Raw genomic sequence first — 19709 nt, forward strand, 5'->3', positions numbered from 1 at the left:
ACTGTGTGATTCCATATGCAGTTCACTGAGCTTTGGAATATCCCAGAACTTTGAAGCTAAAACTTACCACGTGTATGGTTGAACAGAGTTTAAACTGTAAGATGAAATATTTTGTTAAAATCTTATAGTTCTAGTTAAAGTTGAGCTGTGGGGATGAGAGAGGGGCAGAACAGCAGCTTATCCAGGAGTTCTTGATCAGGCTTAATTCCTTCATTTTATTCATTAAGCCATTGAGAGTTTGAACAAAATAAAAACAATTCCTTTTTATTTGTGTTTTTCCTTAAAGAATGAATCTCAGTTCTTTTACATAGGATTTGAAAATATGATTGTCAAATTTCTTATTTTTTTTCATAGATCTTGAATCATGTTTTTTTGGTATCATTGTTATTTTTTCTCTTCTTAGGGTGGTTTTCCAATTTAAGAGTTCAAAGAAATCAAATAATGGTACAGATGTTAATGCTGGTCAGATACCTCAATTATTATACAGGTATTTAGCATATTTACAGTAAATTAATATGATTTATTCCTTTGTTTAATGAGCTAGGATACTATAAAATATGACATGAGAGAAATTATTTGAAGCATTCAGCAAGTTATAATATACCAGTAGAAATATAGCTACTACTACTAACAAAAACATTTAATATTTCACATATTTTAAAACATTTTCTACATCAAGCTTAACTTTAAATTTTACCTCATGACTCAGATTGTATTACACCATTAACAGTATTTTAATAACTTATTTTTCAATTTGTGGATTTTCATACTCATTTCAGAATATTATAAAGTAACAAAAATATGTGTTAGAGCAATGAATTTGGAGTGTTAGGTGGGGACATTAGATGCAGTCCTGATTGATTTACTGAAGTCTTACGTTTCCTGTTCGTGCTATGATGGAATGAATTAGAAAATCCCTTACTGCTGAGGGGCACTTGGTTAGCACAGTCAATTGAGCATCCAGTTCTTGGTGTTGGCTCAGGTCCTGATCTCAGGGTAGTAGGATCAAGCCTTGTGTCGGGATCTACGCTCTGCACCGAGTCTACTTGTAACTCTCTCTCCCTCTCTCTTTCCCCTCCCTGCAACTTACTCTCTCTTGCTCTCTCTCACTCTAAAATAAATAAATACATCTTTAAAAAAGCAGAGAAAATCCCTTACTGCTGAACATTTTTTCCTTTAATTGAACTATCAAATAATAACTTGTCCAAGTGATATTTATTATGTTAATAATGTTATTTCAGAATTTTAATTACTTCATGGTAATGAAAGACATGGTAATTTGAGACATTTATGGAAGCATATGACTATGTATCCATCTATTTCTAGTAGATTACTGCAATAATATTTAGAATGAAGAATTCAAATAGATATACCCTTACTAAAAAATGTCATTCTATGAGTAGTAAAATTATAAAGAAATACCTCTAGAATAGTGACTATCTCTCATGTCTCTCTTCCCTACTAATTGCTTTGAGAATCTAAGTGGTATAAATCTCATTTTTCCCAAGAAATTTTTGGGGTTTTTATGCAATTTATTATTAATATTTGTAACATGTAACATTATAAACATTATAAACATTATAAGTTGCTCGAGCTACTCCTGGGTACACTGGTTGAATAATTTTAGTAATATAGCACCTATATTGAATAGCATATTTTGCTATTGCAAAACTGTATAGTTTGAAAAGAAAAATGTTATTGGACTTTCCAACAAATTTATGTGTCTCTACTACCTTCAGACTTCCAACCAGTGATGGCAGTGCCTCAAAAGGCAAACAGCAAACCAGTGAACCTGTACACATTTTAAAGCGATCTTTTGCAAGAACTGTCTCAGTGGTAAGCCATTTTTTAAAATTTTAGGTTTTTTGTCCAGGGCTCCATTTCATTTTGAATTTTAACATTTAGCCACTCTTCTAAGAGTTTATCTCAGCATGGTTTTATGAACTCAGATTTGTTTTTGTATCCGCACTGATATCCCTGGCCAAAGAGTATGTCCTTTAAGTGATAGGAAAATAGAAATGTTGGCTGACTTTAACATGGACTTTAGCATGAACTGATGTAACTGGTGGGTTTTCTAGTAAATCATGTATGAATCCATATGCTGAAGGAGTTAAAAAGTTAAGGCTGATATTACAAAAAATGCTAGTCTAATGCTTGAGGTACTAAATAGAAGAGTTGTTTATCTGACTAAGGACTCTTTTGAACTTCTTGACCATCCACATTCTACATTTAAAGATATGCTACATTATTGGTGTTACCAGTATAGAATGGAAAGCCAACATGATGTAATTGAGAGATCATGGTCTGCCCAGGAAGTCTGTGTTAACTTCTTGTTCTTGTTCTTTCATTTCTTAGTTGAGCATTCTTATGCCAGTTATCTGAATAAACTGTGTGATAGCATCCTTATGAATTTCTAATGAGATAAGGGATACAAAAATGCTTTTTAAATTGTAAGGCACTATAAGAGTGTGATTTATTAATGTAGTTGGTGGGTCTCTCATATTCCTAAGATACATAGGAAGAATGCTTTTTTTAAAGTTAGTTTTTCAATTCACAAGATTAATACACATTCCTGGTTGAGCACAGAGGGTGGAGTAGGGATAGAACTATATTAGCAGTATACCAAAATTCTTTCCCCATCACTCTGTTACATTTTGATGTATATTCTTCCAGACCATTTTTTATACATATGCAAACTTGTGAGTCTATATATACAGTATGCTATACAGCCTCCTTGATTGTTTGTAATGATAAAGCTTCGCACCTCCTTTTTTAAAATTCTCGTAGTACTAAGGACGTAATTCATGTTAGAGGTATATTTGGCCCTGTGTTTATCTTTTTGTATTTGCATAGCGTCCCATAGAATAGTTGTACTCCTAAAATTTAGTCAACGCTATACATATCAAAGGACTATTATGTTCTTACATGTGCATTTTTGATTACTTACATACTTATGTGAATATTTCTACTGGAAGTGTGCAGATTTAAATTTTGATATATCATACCAAATGACCTAACAAAAGATCTGTGATACTATATAGAGATAGTGCTTACAACTAGAGATTCCAAGAACTTTGTCTCCTTGGTATCTTGGCATCCTTTAACTATGAAGAGCAGCTTGATATTTTTTAATCCAAATAAGTGTCTTGACTCTGTGTGTCTTTTTCAGTGATCTCTTTTTCTGTGCTTAGTAATGTTTGATATTTATGTCTAAGAGGTTTTGTGGTCGTTAGAAATATATGAAACTATTTCTTTAAAAAGCTAAACTGTAAACTCTTACTCTTGGTGTTACTATATCAGAGGACTGGAATTTAGTAGTTATTAGGGAATGATTGCTTTGCTTTGCAATCATCTAGTATTTTTATCACCTATTAACTTGTTTATCAAAGGTTGGCTACAGTCTGTATGGTAAAACTTAATATGTAGACATAAAATAAGTTATTTGTACTGTCACTGATACCTAATACTAAGTAAAACACTTTATTATATTAAAAATTATTATAGGGTTTTAAATACTTGACTTACCTATATAATACTGTGGTAACAGGGTAGAGTTTAATTTTGCTTTCCAGTAAATGTTTTTAATTTTTTCCCTTGCTTACTTACATGATAAATTATATAGATTGGTAGCAGAAAAACTTAAAAATTTTATTTTTAGATAGGCAAATATTGGAACACCTGAGTGGCTCTTTTGTTTAAACCTCTGGTTCTTGGTTTCAGCTCAGGTGATAATCTCACAGGTCATGAGATCCAGCCCTGAATCGGGCTCCATGCTAAATGTAGAATCTGCTTGAGATTCTCTTCCTTAACCCCTAGCCCCACTTGCTCGCACACTCTCTTTCTCTCTCTCAAATAAATAAATGAATCTTTATAAAAATAAATAGGCAAATACTATAGGATGTTGTTTTTATACATGACTACCTACCTTTTTTGTCAAGCTTCAGAGATACTCCTCATGGTAATTTGATAAATGAACTAATAGAATATCCATTATTTGGGCTAATCAAAACTCAGTAAAGAAGTTCAAATAAAGTCTTGAAGTTGAATGTTGTTTTTCCATTTGATTGAATCTATGGTATGATTTGAACTAATTGTTATCTGTTTTTTCGTATTCTGGATTAGGAATGTTTTGAGTCATTGTTGAGTATTCTTCACTGGAGCTGGACCACCTTGGTCTTAGGAGTTGAAGAACTTAGAGGATTAAAAGGATTCCAATTCACAGCTACACTTCTAGATCTAGAAAGGCTGCGCTTTGTGGGTACCTGTTGTCTGAGGTTATTGCGTGTCTATACCTGTGAAATTTATCCAGTATCAGGTATAAAGCATGTTTTTAAATTACTTTAGGGAGAAAATATTTGACACATTGGGAAAGTCTATATAGGGATAACCAAGAGTTTAAGATCCCCACCTGCCTTTAATTTTCTGCCAAAAGGAGGGGAGAAAGCTTTGTATTTACTTACAAAGAATAAAACAGATTACGTGTTATGTTGTTAACAAAAAGTTATGTTAGGCTAAAGCATAACTATAATATGAAATATTTTCAGCAGATTTAATCAAATAGAAATTTTTTGAACAACTCATTTGAACTTTACTGAAACCATTGTTTCGGGGGTTTTTTGTTTTGGTTTGGTTTTGGTTGTGGGGTTTTTTTTTTGGTTTTGCCCTACTTAGATTTTTAAAAGAAATAATTTTGGACCTCATTTAATCTCTAAATTGTTTCATCTCTAGGTTATGAGTATTTGTGATCTTTAGCTATATAAGAAATTACTTGAATATTTATTTTTACTCTAGTAAAAATATTTTTATATTGCATATTTATTATTACTCTAGTTAATTAGCAATCTGCTTTGTTCCCACAAAGCTACAGGAAAAGCAGTTGTGGAAGAAACTAGCAAATTAGCAGAATGTATTGGAAAAACCAGAACTTTGTTAAGAAAAATTTTATCAGAAGGAGTCGATCACTGCATGGTGAAGTTGGATAATGATCCTCAAGGATATCTCAGTCAACCTTTGAGTCTCCTAGAAGCTGTTCTTCAGGAGTGTCATAATACCTTTACTGCCTGTTTTCATTCTTTCTACCCAACTCCTGCCTTACAGTGGGCTTGCCTTTGTGATCTGCTGAATTGTTTGGATCAGGTAATTTAAGTTTGTAAAATGTTCGTTGAAAATATAATATATTACTTAATATTCTTCAAGAAAATGCTGTAGCCTCAATCTTCTTAATTTTATAAAAGGTAAATTAGGACATTGGCTTGGTATGTGTGACTTAAACAACAAAGTTGAAGGACATTTTTTTTTCTGCTTCATTTATCATTTTTAGTTATAAAATTGGCAGGCACATTGTGCGGCTGCTGATTTTGCTCTTTGAATTTGTGGGTGGGCGTGTGTATGTAAGAACAAGAACAACTGTGAGTGAGGATGTAAGAGCAAGATTAGCACCAGAAACACAGCTCCTGCCGCCCCCATATCTGCAGAATGGTCAAGAGGGAGAGCTGTGAGTGAACTTGCTTGCTAATAACATCATTCATTTATGAGGAAACTGCAAGCCTCATAAATGCGTATGCTCCAAATCAGTTTCAAAATACTTGAGGCAAAAAACTGACAGAATTAGAGGGAGAAATAGACAAATTCACAATGATACTAGGAGACTTCAGTGCTCCTCTTTCAGTAATTAATAGAACAAGTAGACCAAAAATTCAGTAGAAAAATAGAAGATCTGAACAACACTGTCAACCACATTGACTTCACTGACAGTTATAAGACAGAATGTTCAAGTGCAGAATACATGTTATTTTCATCAAAAAGGTAGATCATATGCTAGGCCATAAAACAAGTCTTAGTAAATTTCGAAAGATTAAAATTAAAGAGTTTCAGACCACAACAGAACTAAATAAAGCAATAGCAAAATATATTGAGAAAGGCAGTGAATATGTGGAAAATAGATAACACTTCTAAGTAATCAATGAGTCAACATAGAAATTCATAGGAAATTGGAAACTATTTTACACTGAAAGATAAAAGCATAACATCAAAATTTGTGAGATGTAGCTGAAGCATTGCTTGAAAAGTTTGTGCTTTTAGTAGCAATGAAAAAAGGTTTAAAATCAGTGATCTACGTTTCACCTAAAGAAATCAGAAAGAATTAGCAGATCCAAAGTAGGAAGAAAATAATAAAGAGCAGAAACCAGTAAAGTGAAAATAGAGAAAATTGACAAAGAGTTGGTTCTTTGAAATTAAAACCAAGTCTGATTAGAGACAAGAGATAAAGAAAAAACATAAACTACCATGAACAGGATTGAAAACAGGGAACATCACTGTAGATCCAACAACGTTAAAATGATAAGGGAATTATTATAAACAACTTTCTGTTAGTAATTTGTAACTTCAGTTAAAGTAGACCAGATGTCTTGAAAAACACATCTTAACCAAAACTAGCACAATAAGAAATAGAAAAAATCTGAATTTCCTTATATCCATTAAAAAATTGACTTCATTATCAAAAACTTTCCCACAAAGAAAACTCCCAACCCAGAAAACTGTCATTGGTGAATTCTGTTAAACTTATAAGAAAGAAATAACATCAATCTTTTACAGATTCTTTCAGAAAATATAGGAGACCTTTCCCAACTAGCCTTGTCAAGTAAGCCTTACCCTGATACCAAAACCTGACTAAGGCTTTAAAAGAAAAAATTAGTACAATCATTACTCAAGCATAGATATAAAATCTCTTAATAACATCAAATCAAATCCAGTAATATAAAAAAAATATGTCATACCCAGTAGGGGTTTTCTTAGAAATGCAAGGTTAGTTTAGTGTCCAAAAATCAAAGTAATTAATCATATTAACTGAATAAACGGGGAAAATGGTATAATCTCAATAGATAATGAAAATTTTGTTTTGACAAAATCAGCACTTTTTTCGGTGATGAAAACTTCTCAGCAAACTAGGATTTAAGAAAACTTCTTCAATCTAGGATTATAAAGGATAAAAGAAAAATATAAATTAAAAAATATGTAATTACTCTCATACTTAATGGTGAAATATTGAATATTTCCCTAAGTTCAGGAACGAGGCACAAGGTGACCGTTCTCACCACTTATATTCAACATTGTAGTAGAAGTTCTGGCCCTTCTCCCCCCTAAGAAAGTTCACTGTCATCACCAAAGCATCCTAGCCTATTTGAAAGATATTTCAGTGATGACATCTGGGTAGGCAACTTTGTTTTTATTTTATTATTACTATTTGTAAAGCTATTTGCATACTGAATTTATTCTTGGTGTAAAAAAATGTATTTCATTGTGGCAAAAACACTTAACATGAGAGCTATCCCTTAGCACATTTTGAGCATATAATATATTGTTAAGTACAGGTACAGTGTTGTACAGCAGATCACTAGTGCTTACTTATCTTTCATAACTGAAACTTTATACCCATTTAACATCCAACTCCCCCTTTCCCCCTCGTCCCAACCATTCTATTCTCTGCTTCTGTGAGTTTGACTATTTTAGATACTTCATATAAGTGGAATCGTGCAATATTTTGTCTGTGAGTGACTTATTGCCCTCATTATAATGTCCTCCAGGTTCATCCATGTTCTACAACAGAGTAGTGTATTTTACCAGTTTCCTGGGGCAAGATTATTGCCTGGACAAATGCACAACTTACTCTCAACCTGTCCATTCTCATATGGCTGTTTTCTTTGCCACTGAACAGGTTATAGACAGACTTAACTTTAACAAATGTTGGTTTAACATATAGGATGTTACTTTTAGCCTGAATTTGTAACACAGATGTTTGATGAACTGTGTGTACACGGTTTTTGTGATTTAGGATATCCTAACTTGATAAATTTTGTTAAGAATCTAGGATGCTTGAGTGGCTCTGTCTGTTAAGTATCTGCCTTCGGCTCAGGTTTGGATCTCAGAGTCCTGGGATCAAGTCCTGCATGGGGCTCCCTGCACAGCAGGAAGTCTACTTCTCCTTCTCCCCTTGCTACTTCCCCTGCTCCTGCTTGCTCGCTCCTTCTCTCTCTCCCTCAAATAAATTAAAAGTTTTGTAAGTATGCTATTCATTTTTCTGAATAAACCATAAAACGTGATGACATAATTTTGTGACCTTCGTGAGATGTGTATTATAGTGGCTATTCATTATGTGCATTAACATTAGTGAAATGTTATAGTAGCACAGAATTACAATTTAAATCAGTTATTATTTGAAGAAAGTAGTTTCAGTACTTGTTTTTTTGGACATGACTTAGATATATACCGATTGGGGCTTTTCTTTTTTTATTTTTATTTATTTATGATAGTCACACACACAGAGAGAGAGAGAGAGAGAGGCAGAGGCAGAGACATAGGCAGAGGGAGAAGCAGGCTCCATGCACCGGGAGCCCGACGTGGGATTCGATCCCGGGTCTCCAGGATCGCGCCCTGGGCCAAAGGCAGGCGCTAAACCACTGCGCCACCCAGGGATCCCCAATTGGGGCTTTTCAATGTTGTTCATTGAGCGTAGTGCTAAAGAGGACTGTGATTCTAGGGATATATAAAGTTGTTGATTGAAGAATAGGAGACTGATTTTTCTTGACAATATTTAATTCTCCATCTTCATTGGGTAGTAACTTAAACAATTGTGTTTAAAAGTATTGATATAATTAAATTCCATAACACAACCATTAATGCTATAAAATTTTGTTATAATTTTAAAGGTTGTTTACCTTTTGTATAACCTAAAATATGGATTATACTGATGCCATATTTCTTTGGTGGTGCATATTTCTGTTCTTAAAAGGATATCCAAGAAGCAAACTTCAAGACCTCAAGTAGCCGATTGCTTGCAGCTGTTATGTCAGCTCTGTGCCACACTTCTGTTAAGCTGACTTCTATCTTCCCTATTGCATATGATGGAGAGGTACTACTACGATCAATTGTTAAACAAGTTAGCACAGAGAATGATTCAACACTAGTTCACCGGTTTCCTCTTTTGGTATCACATATGGAAAAACTCAGTCAGGTAGGTGTTTTACTGAAGTATCTTTTATACTGAAGCAATAAAACCACAAATGAGGGCCTATTTAAGTTGGTGCTTCAATATTGGTATTTACCAAATAACTATGTGTTTCATAAGAAGAGCTAAAATTCAGGGGGAAAATTTTCTCATGTTTACCTATAAATCCTCAATTTTTTCTCTAGTTCTAATTTTGAATGAAACCTAACCTATAAAAAAATTTGAGAGTTATGAATTCCCATATATTTGTTATTTGCCAAACCATTGAAAGTTGCATATACTATAAGCCAACTTTTATATTCTAATATTTTAGATTGCCAAGATAGAATTCCAGGGAAACAAATCAACTTTTGAAACTTTTTCCGTAACATGTTAGTGTGTTAAAATAAATATTCTAAAACGGTAGTCACAGTACCAACTGTTTCTGGTTTATTAGAAAGCACTATAGAGAAAAATTAAATATACAAGAAAACCATATATAACACTGTCAAGTTGATGAGAAGTACTCTTTAAAATTAAAGCCAAAAAGAAGCGGTAAAATATGTACAATAGTTATCCTAATTATTGTACAGTAGCAATTTTCTGTTGACTGAGCAACACAAATTATGAGAAAAATGTGACATATAGAATGAAGGACAGTAATAGAATGGGAAGAAAATTTGCAATTAATAAAATACCTTTGTAGAATTACCATAGAAATAATAAGGGTAAATATAAGAGGGACTTTAGAGAGTAAGGCAGCATGGGAAGAATTTCAGCCTTACTAGAAATTAAATGTGAATGAATTGAGGTACGGATTTATTTGAAAAAAAATTAGGAAAAAATTAATTTTCTTCTCTTATGAAGTCCTAAACTGGTGAGACTCTGAGGAGACCCTTCCTCCCTCTCCCCCCACCCCTGTGCTTTCTCAAATAGTAAAATCTTCAAAAAAAAAAAAAAAAGTGATGTTTTACATTTTTAAATTAGAATCTCAGAAACTAAAGTATATATACTTTGGTATGACTGTGTAAACTATGTCTGCAAAAGGTGTATTTATTTTGTAATATTTATGTAATACATACTTTGAAAGAGAATACTGAGAAGTGAAAATAACACTTAGGTGATAAAGTTATGGGTTTTTCTTTTGGAATTCACTTTAGTGTTGCAGTGTTTTCCTTAAAAGTATAGTAAAATTTAAAAATATTTAAGAATTTTCAGAACTATAAACATTTGGTAATTATTAATAATTAATAGTATATTTGTATTTCTTAATATTTTATGAAGATAGTATGTATCCTTCTCTTAGTAGGTATTACAGGATTCTACCATTTGTGCATAGCATAATTTAATCTTTATATTTAGATTTTTCCCAGAATGTTGGGATTTTAACCATGCTTCTGAAAATATCATTGACTGTATTTTTATGCATATTCATGATGATTTTTCCAGATTAAATCATCAGGAGTGAAAAAACTCCTAAGTAAAAGGAAAATACCTCAAGGCTTTGCTACAAATTACCAAAATGCTCTCCAGAAAGCTAGTGTCAGCTTGCATTCCCCACCACTGGTGAATGAATTCCTTTTTCTAAACTTTAAGTGGCTAATGATGCGCATACATGTATATATACATATATTTTTCTTGATTCTTCAACTAAAACATTGACACTATTAACTCCATTTTGAGATTATATGGAAAGCTTCTTGTATTAATCCTGTTAGTTACTAATTAGAAACAAAGTGAGTATAACTAAATAAATAACACTGCACTCATCCCCTTAATAAAACCTTTCCAAGATTATTGATTATGGAGTACAATTGGGGATTGAGTTTCATCCAAAACTGATTTTCTGAGAAGTTCCAAAAAATAAAGTTTCTGGAGAATCAAAGTGATATTAAAGGGTAGAAGAATTATAATTTTAACAAAATCAAGAATTGTTTATTTTAAAGCCAGGAAAATTAATTACAGAAGAAATTGAAGTGTTATGGTAATCTTATTCAAATGGTAATAGAAATAATTTAAAGTTGGAAGATTATCTCTAAGTGACTTTTTGTTCAGCCTAAGATTGTAAATTAAGAAAGATGTATAATAAGGTTCATGATGATTTTAACTGAAAAGTTACTTAATTTTCTGTCGTGGATTGAATGTTCACTCATTTACATATTTGATTTGTCTTGGGAAGACTGGTTAAAGACTCTCTTCTACCTTGAGATTTTTATGACAATGAAATCTGTTGAATTTGTTACATATGTTACATCTCATACAGCAGTCTGATATGTAAGTATTGTGGAGGAACTTGCCTACTCGGGGCAACCAGGTGATTTTGATAACAGAATCATAGAACTATATGCTATTTTGCAGAAGTTGATTTTGCAGAAGTTGAGGCACTATGAAGAAATTAGAACTAAATCCCAAATTGTTTGATTTGCTAGTCCACAAAAAAATTGTAAAGGTCATTGCTCACAATTGGCGCCCTCAGGAAATCCGATGCATTTTGCTCCCTGTCCATAGGGGTCTAACAGATATCAAGGATGGAAAAAAAAAAAAAAAAAACTAGTGTTCATGCTCGATATCAATTAATCATCCTTTCTTGTTTCTGGGGGAAAAATGTATTTTCCCCTTGGTCTTTAATGAGACTTTATAATTTCTTATCTTGAAAATTTTCCATAGGTAGGGGTCGAAATTTCTTATCTTCACTTAGAAAATCAAGTATGGTAGAAAATGTATAACTGCACAAGAATATTTGTAGTAGAGTTCCATATTTTTATTACATGCATATCCAGAAGGAATTTTACCAGAAAATAGACTTGTACAGATTATTTCTCTCAATTGCTTTCCCTCTAAATATACCAGAAATAATTATCTTAGATTGGAATCTTGTCCTATAAAAATAACTTTTTAGGTAGGAGTGTTTTTCTGTTATACACAGTTGTTATTGAGAAGTTAAATAAGACAATGAGAATAAGTGAAAATGACTCAAAGCTAATAACCAAACATGTTGTAGAGATGTACTTTTATGATACACAGAATAATTGAAAAAAGAACTTCTAAGTAAAAAAGTAAATTAAGTGGTTCCGCATACAACTGAATGGATTTATAGACATAGAGTCAAGCCTGAATTTTAAGAGTGTCATCTAGAAAAAAAAAAAAAAGAGTGTCATCTAGAAAGATAAGATTTGCAGTTGAGTACTCACGTGAAGTAAAATAAAGAGTAGTATCTTGGAACTTTTTTTTTTTTCATGTATCATAGAGTGAAGAGAATATCTCAGGTATGACAAGCTTCCGTGAAGTTCTGGAGAAAATGCTGGTTATTGTTGTGCTCCCAGTCAGGAACAGTTTGAGGAGAGAAAATGAGCTCTTCTCCTCCCACCTGGTTTCCAACACCTGTGGATTGCTGGCCAGTATTGTCAGTGAACTGACAGCATCAGCCCTGGGATCTGAGGTAGTGTTATATTTTGAGACTGGATAATAAGCACACGTTTAAACTTTCCAAATAGTTTATTTTTTCATATATTTTGACTTTGTAGAAACTAATCCCATTTGTATTATTTTTCTTTAAAACAAAACAAAACCTTCAAGCTAAATTGTTTGGTTTTCCCTTCCTTATGCCTCTTCTCTGCTCTTGCTTGCTCCCTCTCTCATGTTTACCCAGGATGACACAGTAATACAAACTGTATGTTTTCCACTAATATGCTCCACTGCACACCCTCACTACTATGTCCCAACAGAAGCAAAAATCATTCACATTGCTAAGTAATGAGTAATAGAAATGGGGCTACTAATAGTGAACACATGCTGTGGAGAAGGTAAAGAGGTTTAAACCTTTGGTATTGCCTACTTGACTGACACTAGACAAATAACATATGCAAAATGGACATTAAGTACTCACATTGGTATACAGCTATTAACAAAAAATTTTATTTTTATTTAATATTTTTTTAAGATTATTTATGTATTTGTTTATTCATGAGAGACACAGAGAGAGAGAGGCAAAGACACAGGCAGAGGGAGAAGCAGGCTCCATGCAGGGAGCCCGACATGGGACTCGATCCTGGGACTCCAGGATCATGACCTGGGCTGAAGGCAATGCTAAGCGCTGAGCCACCCAGGCTGCCTCACAAAATTTTAAAAGGATCAAATATTATTGTGTTTGAGAAAACTACTCTGAAATGGATTAAAGTGCTTTTATATTTTTTAAAGTAACATTATTTTTAACCATTTCACTGCCCTACTTACTCTGTTGTACAATTTATCTAAATGTTTTGACAGAATTTAGTGAATTTTTCTAATTTTTTCTGCAAAAAGCAGACAGAATTTTGGTTTTGAAAAATCATGTCATAATGTGAAATATATCACTTAAATAAATGTTTAATAGCTAGCATGTATTCAGCTTGCCAAATAACATCTTTTCTCTCTTTTATAATTCCTAGCCTTTACTTTTTCTTACTTATAGATTTATTTTAGAATCTATGCCGAATTCATCCAACCAGTCTATACTCATTACTGATTCATAATGACAGTTTAGCCTCTAGGATTTCTGAATGATTACATGCACCTGTGCATATTTTAATATTTCTCCCTGGGAAGCATTTCCTTCATTTCTTTGTTAGCTTTGACTTTGGTGTAGGAGATCATTGAAGGCTTTGTCAGAAAACTTTTAATTTGTTTTATTTTAGTTTTTGTTTTTTCACTTAGTCATTAAACCTATAATATACTTCCCTTCTGTACCAGATCCTGGAAGATAAAGTTTGTAATGCATTAGTCCCCCTCAGAAGGTTACTATCTAGTTTTCCCCTGTGAACTTAACTTTTTTTTTTTTTTAATGGAAAAGAATTTCCCAAATTGCAGGTACCTAATATACCAACTTGAAAGGCTCCAAAAGTCCCGGCTTAGCCAATATTTCTTCACAGAGCAGTTTGAAATTCTTGCTAGAATCATAAACTTCAGTTTTCTTCCTCTTATCAGTCTTCCAATTTCTTGCAGCCAACTTAGATCAAAAGCAGGGTCTATAATTAAAAAATGGTTTGAAGCCAAAATAAGTTCACCGATCCTCTCTAATGAGGCGGTAATTAGTGGGATTGTACTTGTGTATACATATTCAAATATTGAATGCCAGGTTATTCAGACTTAAGACACAGAACATTTTCTGCAATTGAAGTCTCAGGAAAGTTACAGGGAAGGGAAGGGATAGTCTGACTGCAGAGGGGAAACTTGATTCCACCTCTTTCTTGACCACCCATCTCTGAAATTCCTAGAGCTCTGTGTCATAGTGATGGAAAACTGTTGGTCCATAGCATGTTGGTGAAATTTTGGTATCTTTTTTCAAAGTTTGTGATGTATTCATTAATATGTTGTGACTGCAGTAACTTACAAGTTTATAGTTTTAACATTATAGATTAAGTGAAACGTATCATTTGCTATGACTAAGAGGAGAAAATACTGTCAGGTGATACTGATTCTGTGATTTTAGAATGATAAAATCTGGTTTTATTGCTGGGTAATCTCTGTAGCATATACGTTTGGGAAGGTTGACAGCCACTTTTTAAATGTAGGTTACTTTTTGGACTTCTTAGAAATTTGGGAGTAGTTTTGTTAAAGGTTTATTATTAACGCTCAGGTACAGACTACTGATGTGTAATTGCTTTTGTTTTTCCCAGGTTGATGGACTTAATTCTCTCCATTCTGTTAAAGCCAGTGCTAACCGATTCACAAAAACAAGTCAGGGAAGAAGTTGGAACACTGGGAATGGGTCCCCTGATGCAATCTGTTTTTCAGTAGACAAACCTGGAATAGTTGTAGTTGGTTTTTCTGTCTATGGAGGAGGTGGAATTCACGAATATGAGTTAGAGGTCTTGGTTGATGATGTAAGTACCACTCTTATCATGTTCATCTTGCTGTGTGGGGTTGTGTGTTAGAACCTACCTTTATCATAGTAAGGCTGCCCAAATCTTTGAGAGGTAGCTGATTAGTCATTAGTCATGGCAGACATGTAAGAAATTCAAAGAGATCAGTTTTGCATGATTGCTTATGTGCCATTCTGGATCACTTCTACCTTGTATTTTTTGCACTTTCATCCCCTCTCCATAGGAGATGTTAAATGAAAAGATTAGAAATTACATAGCTAAGCCCCTGATTATAACTTCTGTATAATTTTTTTTGCTATTGTAGTTTTTTAAGAAACAAGAACAATATTCAGATCGATATTATTACCTATACCAATGATTAAAACAATTTTGTCATAGAGTGCTAGTGGATGATTATTAGTAAAGGTACTATTGATTGATTAAACTGTATCTTGCTATCTTCTCTAAATTACTTAAAGAATCTGAGCTTTCACAAAATTTTATTAAAATGGGACAGAAAGGTACCATATAAATCATTTAGTAATAAATAGAAATCTGTCTGTATCTTGATTCTTTTTAGCAATTAATTTATTTCCCTATTTCATTAGGCTCTATAATTAGATTCACACTCTTCTAATGAAGAAGTGGGAATCTTTTTAAGACATCAAATGAGAAAAGTCCATTTAAATAATTTAGGTTGTAGAGTCCTCAGGAAATCAGATAAAAGTAAATAGTTTAGCATACCAAAGATTTTTTCTTCAGTGTGTATGGGGAAATGCTAATGGATAATTTTATATGCAAGAAAATAAACTGCTTAAAAACAATAAAGAATATGGTGGGTTTTGTTTTGTTTTAATTAGAGTGAACATGCAGGAGATTCAACTCATTCTCACAGATGGACATCTCTAGAATTAGTCAAAGGAACCTATACAACAGATGATTCACCCAGTGATATAGCTGAAATCAGACTTGACAAAGTTGTTCCTTTAAAGGTAATTTCAATTATGGTTCTTTTGTAAATAAGAGGCATTATTATGTAGTGAACTTAAAAAGTAATGAAAAATATTCCTTAGTGGTACTTTAAATGTTTATAGAGTCACTACTGTACTCCTGATATTGTATTATATTCTATTTTTGCAAAAGGTCTCTTAAAATCTGGTATTATAGAAAGTATTGTTAGGTTTTGGAGTCAGATAGAACTAGCTTCAGATGCCTGCAATTCCACATAGTAGCTCTAAGACATTGGACATCATTATTTAACCACTCTGGGACTTATCTGTGATTGGAAAGGAAAGCCCCTACATGGTAGTATTGTTCAGATGAAATTAAATAATGGAATAAAGGGGCACCTGAGTGGTTCAGTGATTGAGTATCTGCCTTTGGCTCAGGTTGTGATCCTGAGGTCCTGGGATCAAGTCCCATGTCAGGCTCCCCAAGAGGAGCCTGCTTCTCCCTCTGCTTATGTCTCTGCCTCTCTCATTCTCTGTCTCTCATGAATAAATAAATAAAATCTTTAAAAAATAATAATAATAATGAAATAAAGTACTTGTTTCCCTGCCTAGCACAGTATAGAATCTCAGTAAATATGAGTTCCTGTCTTTCCTTCTCTTGTTTCAAAACTCACTTTTTAATAAAGTGGACTTAATAGAGTATTAACTATTAAAGTTACTGTTACTTTATATAAGTTTTTTATTCATATAACTTTATTATATAGCAGTAAATAAGTAGTAAGCAAAATAAATTTTACTTAATATTTACAATGAATGGAGTAATTCTAAATTCAATGATAAATTATTATTTTTATTATAGAGCAGAATTTTGGATAAGATAAGTTCATCAGAGACATTATCAAAAAGAGTTTAGGTACCAAAAAACAAAAAATCTTCACTATGAAGTTTATATCATAGATCATAAGGCACCAGTGTCTGTATCTCATGTTTTGTATGCACAGTGTATCTTATTTGAGACAATTTTTGCTTATGAATATTTTTTCCCATTTCTTTCCACCTAATTCTGTCTTTAAGTGTCTATTAAAAAATCTATGGATTCACTATTATTTTTTTCCCACATTTGAAATTATTTCAAAAGTTAAACCCATCAAAGAAAAATGTTAGATTATTTAGTTTAAGTCTTTTGTTAAGTTAATACTCTTTACCTTGTGAGTAAGAGCTGGAACTTACTTCAGACTGCCTATATTCAGATGCTAGTTCCATCTTATTAGCTGTGTAACTTTGAATGAGTTACTTAACTTCTCTGTGCCTCAGATTCCTCATCTGTAAAATAGAAATAGTAATAGTACTTACCTCATGAGGTCATTTTAAGGATTCATTTGATTAAAGCACATGAAGTACTAAGTACATGAAGTACTTAGTTTCTTTGAAAATAAACATCAGTAGATGTTACTTATCTTTCTGTTTGATTCATTACAAATGTGTTCAATGAGATCATCTATAAATATGCCAAAGGAATTCAGTATATTTGTCCAGGTTTTTTATATTCTCTGTACCTTATAAACATGTTTTACATCTTTATCGTGAAGGAAAATGTTAAATATGCTGTGCGCTTGAGGAACTATGGAAGCCGTACAGCCAACGGAGATGGAGGAATGACCACAGTCCAGTGCCCTGATGGTGTGACATTCACATTCAGCACATGCAGCTTGAGTAGTAATGGCACAAACCAAACCAGAGGACAGATTCCACAAATACTCTACTACAGGTGAGTGTGTGTGATTCCACAGTTACTCTGCTACAGGTGAGTGTGTATGTGTGATTCCACAGATATTCTACTACAGGTGAGTGTGTGTGATTCCACAGATATTCTGCTACAGGTGAGTGTGTATATGATTCCATAGATATCCTACTATAGGTGAGTATGTGTGATTCCACAGATACTCTGCTACAGGTGAGTGTGTGTGATTCCACAGATATTCTGCTACAGGTGAGTGTGTATGTGTGATTCCACAGATATTCTACTACAGGTGAGTGTGTGTGATTCCACAGATATTCTGCTACAGGTGAGTGTGTGTATGATTCCATAGATATCCTACTATAGGTGAGTATGTGTGATTCCACAGATACTCTGCTACAGGTGAATGTGTGTGATTCCACAGGTATTCTACTACAGGTGAGTGTGTGTGATTCCATAAATACTCTACTATAGATAAGTGTATATAGAGACAAGGGAACTATCTTAAAGTGACAGAAGATGTACTGTTTATTACCAAGGTAAAAATGCTAAAGGCACAGTTATAATTATACATGTAACTGCCTTGCACATACCTGTGCTAATTCCTGTAAAAAGATCTCATTTTAATAAATTCAGTGTTTACTATAAAGGGGAATCCTTTAAAATGTTTTTGTCATTATTTCTTTAATATCTTTGAAATTTTTATGTCTTGGGCATATGTGCTATTTGTTGTCAATTTTGTAGTGTGTGGTCTGCAGTTTCCAATTTAAATGGAATTTATTAATTTCATTTAAAAAATACCAAAAATTAATGATCCAATAAACTATCCAAGTACTAGTGTTGCCTTGATCCTGTGATCTAGTCTGTAGTATATTTTGATATCTGTGAATCCAGTTCTTGGGGTCCTAGAGTACATAATATGTTTCTTATCCATTCCCTGTGTAAATAGTACAAAAAGAGAAAGATAACAATTTGGAATAAAAAAAATCTAAATATACATTTGTCACCTTATCTGAGTTTTTCTTTTAGTGAATTAGCTAGAATCCTAGGTAGTGAGTACCATTTATTGTATTTACCCTCATCCTGACTTAGCCTCAGAGCACCAAGGTTGTGTATCACTTTCAGAGACTTTCTGCTTCCTCTTTTCCTTCATAAACAGTCTGGGAACACTGGGCAATTAATACAAAACTATTACCCTGGATGTAGATTTTTCTCCTGCCTTTCTGCATGTGAAATAAAACAGAAATGGTAGGTGTTAAATAGCTTCCTGGTGGGGTGTTGCTGCCGAGATACAAGCGTTTTCTAGTGCTTTTACCCAATCGTGAAAAACTTTTTGTTACATAGCACCATGATAATCTCAAACCATGCATTAAAATCATATCATGCACAGAAGTTATATATTTCAAAAAGTTGGAGAGCCCCTTAGAAGCATCTGCTATCTAGACTTTATTTCTTACACAGAATACAGTGTTTTAATTATTTATGTTTGCCACCAAGCTTTAAATGCCTTTAGTTTTAAATTTAAAATTAATTAAATTTAGGGGCACCTGGGTGGCTCAGTGGGTTAAGCATCTGACTCTTGATTTCAGCTCAGGTTGTGATCTCAGGGTTGTACAATCAAGCCCCTTGGAACATGGAGTCTCCTTAAGATTCTTTCTCCTTCTGCCCTTCCCCCTCCATGTGTGCACACTCTGTCTCTAAACTTAATTAATAATTAAACAAAGTAAAATGTTCTAAATCTGACCTTTTCTGACTCCCATAATTAACAGTTTAATCCAGACCATCACTACTGTTCCCTGGGTAACTTTACAGCTTCTAACCAGCCCCCTCCTTTTGCTGTGTTCCTACTACAGTCAGTTCTGCACAGTACAGCCAGAGGAATCTTACAGAAATGTGCATCAGGTCAAGTTCTGCCTTTGCTCAGAGTCCTCTCAGTTTCCCATCCCATTATGAATTATAAGGTCTTACAAAGGTGTACAAAGCTCATATGATCTGCTTCCTGTTACCCTCCATGTTCCTTTCATTCCAGTCACACTTGTCTTCACTCTGTTCCTTAAACTTGCTGATCTTGTTCTTGTCTCAGCTTTTATCTTACTCTTCCTTTCACCTGAATATTTTCCCTCAGCTTTTTTTTTCTTTAATATAATTCAGGCTTTTGTTTACATATCAGTTCCTAAAATAGACTCTCTGTGGTCTTA

At 33.3% G+C, this 19709-nt stretch overlaps 1 protein-coding gene across 13 annotated transcripts in view; it reads left to right on the forward strand.

Annotated features, from left to right (window-relative positions):
• MYCBP2 (MYC binding protein 2) overlaps positions 1-19709 on the forward strand; it is a 258579-nt gene that overhangs the window by 120888 nt on the left and 117982 nt on the right. For all 13 annotated transcript variants that reach the window (XM_077855281.1, XM_077855282.1, XM_077855288.1 and 10 more), the window contains 9 exons: positions 404-487; positions 1740-1836; positions 4123-4315; positions 4862-5136; positions 8789-9010; positions 12231-12422; positions 14638-14844; positions 15684-15815; positions 17363-17541. In XM_077855281.1, the coding sequence (XP_077711407.1) occupies positions 404-487; positions 1740-1836; positions 4123-4315; positions 4862-5136; positions 8789-9010; positions 12231-12422; positions 14638-14844; positions 15684-15815; positions 17363-17541 (1581 nt within the window). The remainder of the gene's footprint in view (positions 1-403; positions 488-1739; positions 1837-4122; positions 4316-4861; positions 5137-8788; positions 9011-12230; positions 12423-14637; positions 14845-15683; positions 15816-17362; positions 17542-19709) is intronic.

The sequence above is a fragment of the Canis aureus genome, chromosome 17 (genome assembly GCF_053574225.1).
Source record: "Canis aureus isolate CA01 chromosome 17, VMU_Caureus_v.1.0, whole genome shotgun sequence".
Taxonomy (NCBI): domain Eukaryota; kingdom Metazoa; phylum Chordata; class Mammalia; order Carnivora; family Canidae; genus Canis; species Canis aureus.